Source organism: Chiloscyllium plagiosum, unplaced genomic scaffold (assembly GCF_037043375.1).
Source record: "Chiloscyllium plagiosum isolate Xiang-an unplaced genomic scaffold, Cpla_swu_hap1 HiC_scaffold_37, whole genome shotgun sequence".
Classification (NCBI taxonomy): domain Eukaryota; kingdom Metazoa; phylum Chordata; class Chondrichthyes; order Orectolobiformes; family Hemiscylliidae; genus Chiloscyllium; species Chiloscyllium plagiosum.
This window is the reverse complement of record NW_028270175.1, coordinates 38,690,209-38,706,370: the sequence shown is the minus strand read 5'-3', so window position 1 is coordinate 38,706,370 and position 16,162 is coordinate 38,690,209. Positions and strand designations below refer to the sequence as shown.

Below are 16,162 nucleotides of genomic sequence, written 5' to 3'. Positions count from 1 at the left end.
AATAAATCAGTTTGGACACATCACCCTTGGGTAGAAAAGAATAATAAATCTGGGTTCCTCTTTCCACCATACCAGTCTCTGTATTCAAAGGATCATTCAAAACCATTTACGCCAGTTTCAGCAGGACACCACCACCAAAACTCAACTTCTCCTCTCCTCCACTGTCAGAATTCTGCAAGGATCATTTTGATCCATTCCACCACCACTCCTAACACTGCTCATTCGCTCCTCCCTCCTTACTGTCCAAGGCTCCACACACATCTTCCAGGTGAAGCAGTGTTGTACATCATCTGCTGTATTTGCTGCTCATAATGCAGTCTTCTTTACATTTGGGAGACCAAACACAGACTGGATAGCCACTTTATGGGACAGCTCCTCTTGCAGGAGTGACCCTGCCCTTCCATTTGCTTGCTGTTTCAATATATCACTGTGCTTCCTTGCAAACATTTTCATCCAAGGTTTGCCACATTGTTCCAACAAAGCACAACACAAGCTAGAGGAACATCACCACATTTTCTACCAAGGCACCTTACAGCCACCAGGTCTCAGTATTGAATTCCACAACTTCAGAGCATGCCCTCTGCACTGTCTGTTTTTCTTACATCCGACATCAGGTTATAGTCCAACAGGTTTATTTGAAATGACAAGCTGTACATCAAGTCTCACCTGATGAATGAGCAAATTTGAAGTCTCACCTGATGAATGAGCAATGCTTTGAAAGCTTGTGATTTCAAATAAACCTGTTGGACTCTGACCAGGTGTCGTGTGACCTCTGACTTTGTCTACCTCAGTCCAACACTGGCACCTCCACCTCCACATCATTTCTTACATTTCCCCCTCCGCCAGCCTTCTCTTTCTTTCTCCTCCACCACTCACCCATCCTACCCCGTACAAACACATACACGGACACAGACTGCCATGTCTTGTTTGTATCTTTTTGCCTTTGCTGTCAGCAGAGTGGACTCATTTTCTCCTTTTCCCACCTTCACCTTGACTACCATTAGCACCCCCTTTGTCTTTGGCATTGAGCACCATTACAACCTGTTCCACTTGTTGCTCCTCTTCATCTGTCTTCAGCATAAAAAAAACACAATTTACTCATCCGTTCAGTTCCGAATGGACATATCGGACTCAGAATGTTAAAGCTGTTTCTTCCTCCACAGATGCTAGCAGACCTGCTGAGTTTCTCCAGCACTTTTTTTTATTTAAAATTTCCAGTATCTGCAGTATTTTTTTCAAATTTGAGCATTATTAGAAGCATCATGGCTAACAATTGTACCTTAACATCACTGGATAAGAAAGTGGATTATGTGGTCATAAATTTTCTTATTTTTTGTTGGATCTTGTATCATGTAAGTCGATTTCTGTGTTTCCCAACTATATATTAGTACACTTCAATCATATGGAGACATACAGCAGAATCCTGAATAAACATCATCCTCAAATCAACTTGCAAGCTAATTATTTTGCTGAGAAGTGACTTGGAATGACTTGAAGTTGAAATAGAATGAAATGCAATATAAATACATGCTCTTTATCTTTGCATGCCACAGCGATAATCAGCACCTTTGGGGGAGGAATAGAGACAATTTTAAAATTGAGTTATAGTTCTGTTGCAAAATTAGAAGTAAAATCTATCTTGAATTTTTTGACACTGTAAATAATCTTTACAATGGTGAAATTTAATAGATTAGTTCTAGGCTGATGATTCCCCAGGCTTCTAACTTATTTGTCTCATCCATCTGATTATAGCTCAAGGAGCATCCAGAGAAAGGCATTTATGTGAAGGATCTATCCATGCACACTGTGCACAGTGTATCAGAGTGTGAGAAAATCATGGATATTGGCTGGGGCAATCGAGCTGTGGGATACACCCTCATGAATAAAGACTCATCACGTTCACATTCTATATTCACCATACACTTGGAGATGTGCTCAATAGGTCAGTTATGCAAAGCAACAGGTGATTGAATATTGATATTTATTTGCAGTGATTTACTTCTGAAAATTTTTTTTCTAAAATTCGTAGGTACAATCCTCAGAATTTCTTCCAAAATTAAAATAGGTTAAACAAATTGCATCTATTTATCCCTCTGTCCTTTTCTCTTATTTGTTTTTGCATACTTTCACCTTTGCCTTTGTGTTTATTGTCCCTTAATTTCCATCTGTTTGTCTTACTCTTTCTCCCGTTCTCATCATTTCCAATAAATTTGATTCCTTTATAAAATAGATTTAGATTTTATTGTCACGTACTCAAGTACAGGAGTTCAGTGGAAAGTGTATAATGTTCAGTGGAAAGTTGCACACGGTGCCATCTTAGGTACCAAAGTACCTAAGTACAAAAGAAGCTTAGGTGCAAATTAGTCAGAGAAACAAGAGTTGAAAAGTTAAGCATTGTTTCATAAAATAGTAGAAAAAATTAAAAAGTGGATTATAGTTTACATTGAAGATGTTCATAGCTTAAATGGGGAAAATAATGGAATAAGCTAATACTTCAACAGTTTTTGATGAGTCCTTTACTTATCTCGCACTCTGGGAATCTTGTCTATCTGTTCTTGAAGCATGTGTCATAGATACCATCGCTTCTGCGGGAACTGCCACCTCTCTATTTTGCCCCCGGTGCCTCAGGAATATGCCTGGGCAGGATCCACTCACATGCCAAGCCAAGACGCCACCATGACCTGCCAAGAGACCAACCAACATACCATCAAGAGACTAGGATGAGAACTCCAGAGAGACCAGGCCAGGACCCACCATGAGACGCCGAGACACCAGGCCAGGACCATCAGGAGCCATCGGGAGACCAGGCTGAGAGAGGCCATGCTGCTGAGAGACCAAGACCAGACCCACCAAGAGACTAAAGGGCGAGAGAAAAAGAAAGAGAAAGCAACAGAAGGAACGGAGGAGCTCCAGTTGGAGTACCCTACTCTGCCTGAGAATGTACAATATCAAGGCTATTGTTTATCTTCACAAAATTATGGCAAGGAACTTAAATTGTTTGGAACTTTTGCTTAGTTTTGTCTTTAGTACTGAAATGCAACTCCTTAGGGATTAAAAGAAGTGTATATTAACATTGGAAATGGAGTAAGCCAATTAACCCCTTCAGCCTGTTCTACCATGAGCCACTGTTTAGTAAAATCATGGTGAGCTGAAATCCAAACATCCATTGATGTGCCTTTGCTCATATCTCCTGTTACCTCTGGTGGGAAAAAAATGTATTAATCTCACATTTAAAATTAGCAAACAAAACATCAACCATTGCCATTTACTGAGAGATTAGATTTCTAGATTTTTACCTTATTTTGCCGATGTGTGTGCCTAATTGCTCTCCTAAAAATTCTGGTTGTCATTTTTAGACTCTCTCCCTTTGTCCTCGCCTCTTAAATCAGCTAAAGTAGACTCTCCCTATCTTCACTTAGTATCTTTTAAAAATTAATCAAATAACATCCCAAAGAATACAATCCTAGTTTTGTATCCTCTCATTGTAATTTAATCCTTGGAGTCCAGTTATTATTTGGAGATGTCATAAAGATGTACAGCAGGGAAACAGACCCTTCGGTCCAACTCATCCATGTCAACCAGATATACCAACCCAATCTAGACCCACCTGCCAGCACCCGGCCCATATCCCTCCAAACCTTTTCGATTCATATACCCATCCAGATGCCTTTTAAATGTTGCAATTTTACTAGCCTCCACCACTTCCTCTGGCAGCTCATTCCATACTCAAAGCACCCTCTGTGTGAAAAAGTTGCCCCTTATGTCTCTTTTACATCTTTCCCCTCTCAGCCTAAACATATGTCCTCTAGTTCTGGACTCCCCCACCCTAGGGAAGGGACTTTGTCTATTTATCCAATCCATGCCCCTCATGATCTTATAAACCTGTACAAGGTCACCCCTCAGCCTCCGAAGCTCCAGGGAAAACAGCCCCAACCGATTCAACCTCTCCCTACAGTTCAAATCTTCCAACCCTGGCTACATCCTGTAAATCTTTTCTGAACCCTTTCAAGTTTCACAACATCCTTCCGATAGGAAGGAGACTAGAATTGCACGCAATATTCCAAAAGTGGCCTAACCAATGTCCTGTACAGCCGCAACATGACCTCCCAACTCCTATACTCAATACTCTGACCAATAAAGGAAAGCATACCAAACATATTCACTATCCTATCTACCTGAGACTCCGTTTTCAAGGAGCTATGAACCTGCACTCCAAGGTCTCTTTGTTCAGCAACTCTCCTTAGGACCTTACCATTAAGTGTATAAGTCCTGCTAAGGTTTGCTTTTCCAAAAAGCATCACCTCACATTTATCTAAATTAAACTCCATCTGCCACTGCCCCGCCCATTAGCCCATCTGATCGAGATCCCATTGATTGGCGGTGGAGGGAATGAATGATGAAGGAGGTGGATGGGGTGAAAATCAAATTGGTTGCCTTGTTCTGGATGGTGATGAGTTTCTTTAAGTGTGTTAAGTGTGTTGTGATTGCACTGTTCCACTCAGCACTTCTGGCTGAAGGTGGTTTCAAACACCTTGAGAAGATGGTGGTGAGTCACCTTCTTGTATTACTAAGTCCTTGTATTGTCAGATTACCCACAATCCTGTAGGAAGGACCAGCATCAGTGAAGGAATGGCATTGCAGTTCCAAGCCAGCATAATGTGGGAGGGGAACTTGCACATTGTGGATGACACGTTGGCTCAGTGGTTTGCACTGCTGCCTCACAGCACCTGTGACCTGGATTCGATTCCAACTTCTGTCGACTGTCTGTGTGGAGTTTGCACGTTCTCCCTGTGTCTGCATGGGTTTCCTCGGGGTGCTCTGGTTTCCTCCCACAGTCCAAAGATGAGCGAGGTAGGTGAATTAGCCATGCTAAATTACCCATAGTATCCAGGGATGTATTGGTTAGGTGCATCATTCAGGGGAAATGTGAAAAAAAGTAATAGGGTAGAGGGAATAGGTTTGGGGGGGATACTGTTCGGAGGGTCATTGTGGACTTGTTGGGCCTAATGATCTGTTTCCACATTGTAGGGATTCTACGATTCTGTAATCTGAGGTAACCTACTTCACTGTCCACTAAACCTCCAATTTTAATGTCATCTGCAAACTTACTAACTATATCTCTTATGTTCACATCCAAATCATTTATATAAATGATGAAAAGTAGCAGACTTAGCACCGATCCTTGTGGCACTCCACTGGTCACAGGCCTCTAGTCTGAAAAATAACCCTGCACCATCACCCTTCTATCTTTGAGCCAGTTTTGTATCCAAATGGCTAGTTATCCCTGTATTCCATGCAATCTAACCTTGCTCACCATTCTCCCATGGGGAACCTTATTAAATGTCTTACTGAAGTCCATATAGATCACATCTACCACTGTGCCCTCATCAATATTCTTTTTGTTACTTTTTCAAAAAAACTGAATCAAGTTTGTGAGACATGATTTCCCATGCACAAAGCCATGTTGACTATCCCTAATCAGTCCTTGCCTTTCCAAATAAATGTACATCCTGTCCATCAGGATTCCCTCCAACAACTTGCCCATCACCGACGTCAGGCTTACCGGTCCATTGTTCACTGGCTTGTCCTGACCACCTTTCTTAAATGGTAGCACCACATTAGCCAACCTCCAGTCTTCCAGCACGTCACCTGTGATATTGATGATGCAAATATTTCCGCTAGGGGCCCAGCAATCACTTCCCTAGCTTCCCACAGAGTTCTGGCATACACCTGAGCAGGTCCTGGGGATTTAACCAGTTTTATGCGTTTCAAGACATCCAGTACTTCCTCCTCTGTAATATACACATTTTTCAAGATGTCACCAACTATTTCCACATTCTATATCTTCCATGTCCTTTTCCACAGTAAACACTGATGCAAAATACTTATTTAGTATCTACCCCATCTCCTGCGGCTCCACACAAAGACTGCTTTGCTGATCTTTGAGGGGCTGTATTCTCTCCCTTGTTATCCTTTTGCCCTTAATGTATTTGTAAAAACCCTTTGGATTCTCCTAAACTCTATTTGCCAAAGCTATCTCATGTCGCCTTTTCTGCTCTCCTGATTTCCCTCTTAAGTATAATCCTACTGCCTTTACACTCTTACAGGGATTCACTCGATCTACCCTGTCTATACTTGACAAATGTTATTTCTTTTTCTTAACCAAAACCTCAATTTCTTTAGTCATCCAACATTCCCTATACCTACCAACCTTTCCTTTCACCCTAACAGGAATATCCTGTCTCTGGACTCATTATCTCTTTTCTGAAGGCTTCCCATTTTCCAGCTATCCCTTTACTTGCGAATATCTGCTCCCAATCAGCTTTTGAAAGTTCTTGCCTAATACTGTCAACATTAGCCTTCCTCCAGTTTTGAACTTCAACTTTTAGATCTGGTCTATCCTTTTCCATCACTATTTTAAAACTAATAGAATTATGGTCGCTGGCCCCAAAGTGCTTCCCCACAGACACCTCAGTTACCTGCCCTGCCTTATTTCCCAAGAGTAGGTCAAATTTTGCATCTTTTCTAGTAGGTACATCCACATACTGATTCAGAAACTTTTCTTGTACACACTTAACAAATTCCTCTCCATCTAAACCCTCAACACAATGGTAGTAGCAATCTACGTTTGGAATGTTAAAATTCCCTACCGTGACCACCCTATTATTTTTACAGATAACTGAGATCTACTTACAAATTTGTTTGTAAATTTCCCACTGACTATTAGGGGGTCTATAATACAATCCCAATAAGGTGATCATCCCTTTCTTATTTCTCAGCTCGACTCCAATAACTTCCCTGGATGTATTTCCAGGAATATCCTCCCTCAGTACAGCTGTAATGCTCTCCCATATCAAAAATACCACTCCCCCTTCTCTCTTGCCTCCCTTTCTGTCCTTCCTGTAACATTTGTAGCCTGGAACATTAAACTGCCAGTCCTGTTCATCCCTGTTTCTGTAAATGCTATGATATCCCGGTCCCATGTTCCTAACCATGAGTTGAGTTCATCTGCCTTCCCTGTTAGGCCTCTTGCATTGAAACAGATGCAGTTTTAATTTATCAGTCCTACCTTGTTCTTTACTTTGTCCCTGCCTGCCCCAACTGTTTGACTCTCTTTTATAAATCTACATTGTACTTGCTGACAGCTGTTATATCTTTCCTAAGGTGTAGTACTCAGAACTGCTCAGGATACTGTAGGTATTGTCTGACCAGAATTTTATACAGCAGAAGCATACCTTCTATCCTCTGTGTAAAGTAACTCTCTAGATATAAAGGCCAAAATTATATTAATGTTTTTGATAACCTTCTGTACTCATTGATGACATTTTAGTGATCTCTGTTCATGCACTCCAAGTTTCTTTGAACCTTCATTGTTTCAAGCAATGCCCTATATTAATTTTTTTTTGTCAGTAGTAGATAACTTTATTTCTTACATTGAAATCCATTCACCAGCTGTCTGTTCATTTAATTAATATCATGTTGTAATTTTATACTTACATCCACCCTGTCTACAATACTACCTATCTAGTGTGACTTTATGTTTCATCACCTTGGTCATTAGTAAATACACTAAATTGTTGAGACTCCAAAAAAGATCCTTGCTGAAAATTAGTGCCTACTCGTTATTCCTAGCCTTTGACTTCTGCCAGAGGTCAATTTTCTAATGTGCCAAAGTTAGTCATGATTTGGAGATTCCGGTATTGGTGTGTTTCGACTTGCACTACCACCTGATGAAGGAGCAACGCTAGTGCTTCCAAATAAACTTGTTGGACTCTAACCTGGTGTGTGATTTTTAACTTCCTAATGTTCAGTAGTGATCTGCCATGGGGGCAGGATCTCTACTTATTTCTCGATGACTTGCAATCTTGTGATGTCCTCTTTCATTGAGTCTCCCATTTTCAATCTCAAAGAGCAATATGTCTTTGGAAGAAAACGCAGCTGAGCTAATTTTCCATTATCTTCAATTATGCTTAAGGAAACATAAGTCCCCTTCCCAAAGGTCATCTTTCATCTGCACCTTGAGCAATTGTCCTTCAAGGTTCTATCTCTCCTGCCATCACCACTGAAATTTGCTAGTTCTGCTATTTACTATGGCTCATAATGCTGAACATGAGAGTCTTATTTGGGTCTGGGCTTACTCACAAAAGTGCAGTGGCCACCACCCCTAGATTTGAATGATCCTGCTACCCTTCAATTTCCCTATCAAGTGAGTAATAAAAAGGGACAGGGAAACAGAGCTGGTGGTTTATCCCAGTGGAGGCAAGTTAAAATATAATAGGTTCTGAGCAATAGAGAAGGTCTGTGATTGGGTGGAGGGTAGCAGAAACTAAATTGCCAAAGTATTTGTGATCCAAAGCTAAAGGAGCAATAAAAGAAACAAAAGATGTGCCTGAAGAAGGTTTAAAAGGCAAGATAACAGCTGTATGAAAATAAAGTAATTCCTTTAAATTAGCAATAATATTCAGAGGCCACAAGATGACAGCCAATTATCTTTTAATAGACCTATGTCTCATCTCTTGTAGTAGTATCCATAGTGTTAATCTTCAATTCTTGGCGATACCAGTACAATCCTGGAAGGGTTGGCAGTTCTACTTTCATCGTTTATGAATGTGAATTCAGTTTGAAGCACATATCTGTTTGAAAGAAATGCTGGTATCAGAATATAACCATGAAAACCCATTTTCAAAACAACGCAATTGATTTCACTTTATCCTTTAGAGAAGAAAACCTGCTGTCATTACCCAGATTTAGACCATTTGTGAGTCCATTCACCAAAATGATTGACTAACTACCTTTTGAAATCAAACTAGGAAGGAATAATTACTTCTAGCCTTGTAGTGCTATTCACTAATAAAATTTGGTGAGACACTCGGGGTGGTCTATCTGATACCCTCCTCAGGCTGAAAATGACTAAAGGCGAATGGGCATCGTGACGGAAGAGAATATTTGTAACTATCGTTTCTGTGTCTTTCTTGCAGATGATAATGGAAAAGACCGCATCCGTGTGGGAAAATTAAACCTGGTAGATTTGGCAGGTAGTGAAAGACAGGCAAAAACTGGAGCGACTGGAGATCGATTGAAAGAAGCCACAAAAATCAACTTGTCACTGTCAGCACTTGGAAATGTAATTTCTGCACTTGTGGATGGAAGATCAAAACACATTCCATATCGTGACTCCAAACTGACGCGAATGTTACAGGATTCCCTTGGAGGCAACACCAAAACTCTGATGGTGGCATGTCTATCTCCTGCAGACAATAATTATGATGAAAGTCTTAGCACTTTACGATATGCCAACAGGGCAAAGAATATCAAAAACAAGCCAAGAATTAATGAAGATCCAAAGGATGCTTTACTTCGAGAATATCAGGAAGAGATTAAACAGCTAAAGGCACTCCTAGCTGGACAACTTGGAAATGACAACTTATCTAGTAAGTACTTTTTCTTCTTTCATTCATTGGGAGTTGTTGATCTGAACGTTGAGAAAAAGAAAAGTGAAAGTATGTTTATTTTCACTTTTTAAATAGCCATAACTATCTGGCCCTTGTTGTGAAGAGTAGCTGAAGCTGAATGGGTCCTTATTAGGCCCTGAGAATGCCAATAATTAGCCTTAATGGTCAGCATCTGATTTAACTCCAAGCTGCCCTCATTGAAAATGAGTCAGGATCATGGCAGGGAACCGGTATGGAGGCTGGTAGCATGAAATTACCTGCCTACTTGCATCTGATTTCAGGCTTAAACAATTTAACAGTTCCCTATAAAAATACACAATCACTTCTTTTATTCTCTCATGGATGTTGGTGACACTGGTTAGGCTGGCATTTATTGCCCACCCAATTCCCATAGTCGCCACATTGCTGTGGGATGGAAGCCACTTGCAGGTCACACCAGGCAAGACATGTCCTTGTAGGAGATAAAAACAATGACTGCAGATGCTGGAAACCAGATTTTGGATTAGTGGTGCTGGAAGAGCACAGCAGTTCAGGCAGCATCCAAGGAGCAGCGAAATCGATGTTTCGGGCAAAAGCCCTTCATCAGGCTTTATTCCTGATGAAGGGCTTTTGCCCGAAACGTCGATTTTGCTGCTCCTTGGATGCTGCCTGAACTGCTGTGCTCTTCCAGCACCACTAATCCAGAATGTCCTTGTAGGACATTCGTGAACCAGATAAATTTTTATGACAATCAACAGTGATTACATGGTCACCATTAGGCTGGGTTTTATTACAGATTTTTATTGAATTCAAATTTCACCACCTGCTATGGTGGGATTTGAACCCACATCTCCAGAACATTAGCCTGTGAGTTCAGATTAAAAGCCCTGAATTAATAGTGAACAGTGGTAGTGTTCCTCATTGTTCATAATAATAACTGGTGTTAACTGCCAATATAATTTGAAATTTTTATAGAACATAATATCTGTTCTACCAATACCCAAAACAATTCTTGCAGTACCACAGTAAAAGACACGTCTTTTTGTAATATATCATCTAAAATGACTGTGCATCATCATATGGTCTGAATTTGTATACATCATTTGTGTTTTTAAAAATCTAGTGGGTCTTACAGCCCTGAAAATACTAAAATCCTGACTGACATCACAGTACTTTTTGTAGTTTTGTGCTGGATTCAGATAAATCTGTTCAAAGTTATTTTTTGTCTCTACTTTGTTACCATGGCCACTGTTTCCATGAACTGTTCCGCCTCTTTTGTTTCTACTAAGATGCAAATTGAGTATCCTATACATTCTTACTCCTTGCTGGATCCTTAATGTTTTTGAATCAATGCATCACACTGTCCCCCATTCCAACTTGTGTTTACCCATAGCACCAAAGCTCTATTGTACTCTTCATCTCTCATCTACTATTAAGCACAAAACTTTAAAATCCAATCTTGGCATCACCTCATCATGATTTTTAAGTTCACTAGTAATCTGAATCTCCTCATCCAAATGATATTATTTTGGTAATAATTTTTGCTTTTTGTAATTCCAGAAAGATCATTTATTTAAACCAACACCAATATTATTAGATGTAATTTTCTCTGATTGTGGTCTAACTCCCAGATGGATGCTATCAAAAGCGTAGTATCATAGATTTTAAAAAGGGAAGGAAGAAGACAGGAGGGAATTAAAAAATGGAAGTGAAACACATGTACCTATTCTCCATCACAGTTCAGAGGGTAACTCAGTATCTAATGTATTACTTGTTACTGGTAAGTCCTAGGTTTAAGATTTGCTGCGTTAACTGATCTCAGCTGAAGTAGCATCTTCAAACCTAGATAAAAGAAGATAGGTAGGATCTACTGTTAATAACTACCAAGAAACACTGAAAAGAAACATACATATCAACATTGGATTAGGACACTGGGCACTCAAATGTGATCCGCCTTGATCAAATTGCTAGCCTGAATCTAAGACAACTGTATGTCTACCGTTCCATTATTTTAGAATAGGAAGCATCGTAGGTTATCACTTAAACTGACTTTGCTTTTTATTTTGCAGATTTTCTAAATAAAGTGCAAAGGGATAGTAGTCAAACCACCATTCCATCCCCTCAGAATACCAATGCTCATGCTGACATAGAACTTGAAAAAGAAAATATGAGACAGGTTTGTGTAAATTGAAGAAAAAGATAAAATATGTTCTCAATTTTTACGTGCTATGTTTATAGATTTATGCTAAATGGTACTTCTGGTTCTGATATTACTGCTTTTTTGATGTATTACTTCCACAAGGGAGATTTGTATTCATCCCAGTGAAGTAGCAATGTTCGAAATTCACCAGATTTCAGGACTCATATTGATTGTAATGGGAAAATCTTTGTGATAAAATAAAATATCACAAGAATCATTTTGGGAATAGAAGTTCACTTCTTTCCATCTAGATTATAATGCATAGGATATCCAAATGCATAGTGTTGTTGCTTTGTCAGTCATAGTTGTGTAGGAGATTCAGTGGGTTGAAACTTACTTCTTTCAGTTTGGATCTAATTCTTGTGTACACTGCTCTAGTAGAGTCATTTACTGAAAAACATTAACCTGCATAATAAAATACTTCATAATGCAATCTGAATCCTGACAAATTGGAGGGGTCTTTGTGAGTACTGCACACAGGTCCCTTTTTAATTTGTAATTAATAATCTCATCTCACTGCAGTTGGGAGACCAGGGAGATTCTGAAAGGAGATTTATTTGCAACTGCTATTAGTAATAACAGTGATTGCCTGAGTCGCAGCAAGCTACCAGTCTTTGCATGATGGACAGTCAGGTTTTCCTTCAGAAGGTGAGGTAGATGAAAAGGAACATTGAAGCTCTCCTTAAATGAAATGCATTTTGAGTACAATGCAGCTAGATATAGCTTTTTAAAAATTCACTCAAAGTATGCGGACATCACTGGCTGGATCAGCAATTATTGCCCATCCCTTGTTACTGATATTCCTGTAATTTCTTTTGCCACTGCGAGGTCCTCCGAGGTCCATGCATGGTAGTGGCTTCTGAAAGTCGAAATCAGTCATTGGCACACTCAGATTGATATATATTAGATTAGATTAGATTAGATTAGATTACATACAGTGTGGAAACAGGCCCTTCGGCCCAACAAGTCCACACCGCCCCGCCGAAGCGCAACCCACCCATACCCCTACATTTACCCCTTACCTAACACTACGGGCAATTTAGCATGGCCAATTCACCTAACCTGCACATCTTTTGGACTGTGGGAGGAAACCGGAGCACCCGGAGGAAACCCACGCAGACACAGGGAGAACGTGCAAACTCCACACAGTCAGTTGCCTGAGGCGGGAATTGAACCCGGTTCTCTGGCGCTGTGAGGCAGCAGTGCTAACCACTGTGCCACCGTGCCACCCAGCGGACCTACCCAGCCGTGCACAGACTGCAGCCTAGAGGAAACATTGCTGGTGCCTTTGAGAAGGTGGTGGTGAGCTGTCTTCTTGAACCCTGCATACCATTTGGTATAGGTACACCCACAATGCCATTAGGAGATATTTCTAGCAGTTTAGCAGCAATACTGAACAATTAGCGATATATTTCCAAGTTAGGATAGTGAATGGCTTGGAGAGGAACTTGAAGGTGCGGGTGCTCTCATGTATCTGTTACCTTTTCCTTTTAGGCAATAGTGGGCTTGGAAGTTATTGCCTAAGTAGCCTTGGTGAATTTCTGAAGTGCATCTTTTATATAGTGCACACTGCTGCTACTGAGCATCGGTGGTGGAGGGAGGAGGGAGTGAATGTTTATGGATGTGGTGCCAATCAAGTGAATTGCTTTGTCCTGGATGGTGTCGAGCTTCATGAGTGTTGTTGGAGCTCTGCATATTCAGGCCAGTGGGAGGTATTTCATCACACTCCTGACTTGTGCCTACTACCATAAGACCATAAGACATAGGAGCGGAAGTAAGGCCATTCGGCCCATCGAGTCCACTCCGCCATTCAATCATGGCTGATGGGCATTTCAACTCCACTTACCCGCATTCTCCCCGCATTCCTTGTGATATCAAGAATTTATCAATTTCTGCCTTGAAGACATTTAGCGTCCCAGCCGCCACTGCACTCTGTGACAATGAATTCCACAGGCTCACCACTCTCTTGCTGAAGAAATGTCTCCGCATTTCTGTTCTGAATTTACCCCCTCTAATTCTAAGGCTGTGTCCACGGGTCCTAGTCTCCTGGCTTAACAGAAACAATTTCCTAGCGTCCACCCTCTCCAAGCCATGTATTATCTTGTAAGTTTCTATGAGATCTCCCCTTAATCTTCTAAACTCCAATGAATACAATCCCAGGATCCTCAGCCATTCCTCATATGTTAGACCTATCATTCCAGGGATCATCCGTGTGAATCTCCGCTGGACACGCTCCAGTGCCAGGATGTCCTTCCTGAGGTGTGGGGACCAAAACTGGACACAGTACTCCAAATGGGGCCTAACCAGAGCTTTATAAAGTCTCAGTAGCACAACGGTGCTTTTATATTCCAACTCTCTTGAGATAATTGACAACATTGCATTCGCTTTCTTAATCACTGACTCAACCTGCATGTTTACCTTTAGAGAATCCTCAACTAGCACTCCCAGATCCCTCTGTACTTTGGCTTTACGAATTTTCTCACTGTTTAGAAAGTAATCCATGCTTCTATTCTTTTTTCCAAAGTGCAAGACCTAGCATTTGCTCACATTGAATTCCATCAGCCATTTCCTGGACCACTCTTCCAAACTGTCTAGATCCTTCTGCAGCCTCCCCACTTCCTCACTACTACCTGCTTGTCCACCTAACTTTGTATCATCGGCAAACTTCGCTAGAATGTCCCCAGTCCCTTCATCCAGATCATTAATATATAATGTGAACAGCTGCGGCCCCAACACTGAACCCTGCGGGACACCGCTTGTCACCGGCTGCCATTCCCAACTTTTATCCCAACTCTCTGCCTTCTGTCAGATAGTCAATCCTCAATCCAAACCAGTAGCTCACCTCGAACACCATGGGCCCTAACCTTGCTCAGCAGCCTCCCATGTGGCACTTTATCAAAGGCCTTTTGGAAGTCTAGGTAGACCACATCCACTGGGCTTCCCCGGTCTAACCTACTTGTCACCTCTTCAAAGAACTCCAACAGGTTTGTCAGGCACAACCTCCCCTTACTAAATCCATGTTGACTTGTTCTAATCCGACCCTGCTCTTCCAAGAATTTAGAAACCTCATCCTTAATGATGGATTCTAGAATTTTACCAACTACATGGCGGACAGGCTTCGGGAAGTCAGAAGGTGAGTTACTCCCTGCAACAGTCCTAGCCTCTGACATGCTCATGTAGCCACTGTGTTTATATGGCTGGTCCAGTTGAGTTGCTCACTAACAGTAAACTTCAGAATGTTGATAGTGCAGGATTTGGTGATAGGAATGCCAGCGGGTTTACCAGAACCACACAGTTGTCATTCAAGTATTTCATTGTTTTGGTAGATGTTAGACAATAGACAATAGACAATAGGTGCAGGAGTAGGCCATTCAGCCCTTCGAGCCTGCACCGCCATTCAATATGATCATGGCTGATCATTCCTAATCAGTATCCTCTTCCTGCCTTATTTCCATAACCCTTGATTCCACTATCTTTGAGAGCTCTATCCAACTCTTTCTTAAATGATTCCAGAGAGTGGGCCTCCACTGCCCTCTGGGGCAGAGCATTCCACGCAGCCACCACTCTCTGGGTGAAAAAGTTTCTCCTCATCTCTGTCCTAAATGGTCTACCCCGTATTTTTAAGCTGTGTCCACTGGTTCGGCACTCACCCATCAGCGGAAACATGTTTCCTGCTGCCAGAGTGTCCAATCCTTTCATAATCTTATATGTCTCAATCAGATCCCCTCTCAGTCTTCTAAACTCAAGGGTATACAATCCCAGTCGCTTCAGTCTTTCAGTGTAAGGTAATCCCGCCATTTCAGGAATTGACCTCGTGAACTTATGCTGCACTCCCTCAATAGCCAGAATGTCTTTCCTCAAATTTGGAGACCAGAACTGCACACAGTACTCCAGGTGTGGTCTCACCAGGGCCCTGTACAGCTGCAGAAGCACCTCTTTGCTTCTATACTCAATTCCTCTTGTTATGAAGGCCAGCATGCTATTAGCCTTCTTCACTACCTGCTGTACCTGCATGCTTGCCTTCATTGACTAGTGTACAAGAACACCCAGATCTCTCTGTACTGCCCCTTTACCTAAATTGATTCCATTGAGGTAGTAATCTGCCTTCCTGTTCTTGCCACCAAAGTGGATAACCATACATTTATCCACATTAAACTGCATCTGCCATGCATCTGACCACTCACCTAACTTGTCCAGGTCACCCTGTAATCTCCTAACATCCTCATCACATTTCACCCTGCCACCCAGCTTTGTATCATCAGCAAATTTGCTAATGTTATTGCTGATACCATCTTCTATATCATTAACATATATTGTAAAAAGCTGCGGTCCCAGTACGGAGCCCTGCGGTACCCCACTGGTCACTGCCTGCCATTCCGAGATGGAGCCGTTTATCACTACCCTTTGTTTCCTATTAGCCAACCAATTTTCAATCCAATCTAGTACTTTGCCCCCAATACCATGCGCCCTAATTTTACTCATTAATCTCCTGTGTGGAACTTTATCAAAAGCTTTCTGAAAGTCCAGGTAT

General features: G+C 41.4%; 1 protein-coding gene across 3 annotated transcripts in view; it reads left to right on the top strand.

The window, feature by feature from the left end:
* kif17 (kinesin family member 17) overlaps positions 1-16,162 on the top strand; it is a 97,448-nt gene that overhangs the window by 27,301 nt on the left and 53,985 nt on the right. For all 3 annotated transcript variants that reach the window (XM_043675541.2, XM_043675542.2, XM_043675543.2), the window contains exons 4-6: positions 1,753-1,942; positions 8,979-9,431; positions 11,501-11,607. In XM_043675541.2, the coding sequence (XP_043531476.1) occupies positions 1,753-1,942; positions 8,979-9,431; positions 11,501-11,607 (750 nt within the window). The remainder of the gene's footprint in view (positions 1-1,752; positions 1,943-8,978; positions 9,432-11,500; positions 11,608-16,162) is intronic.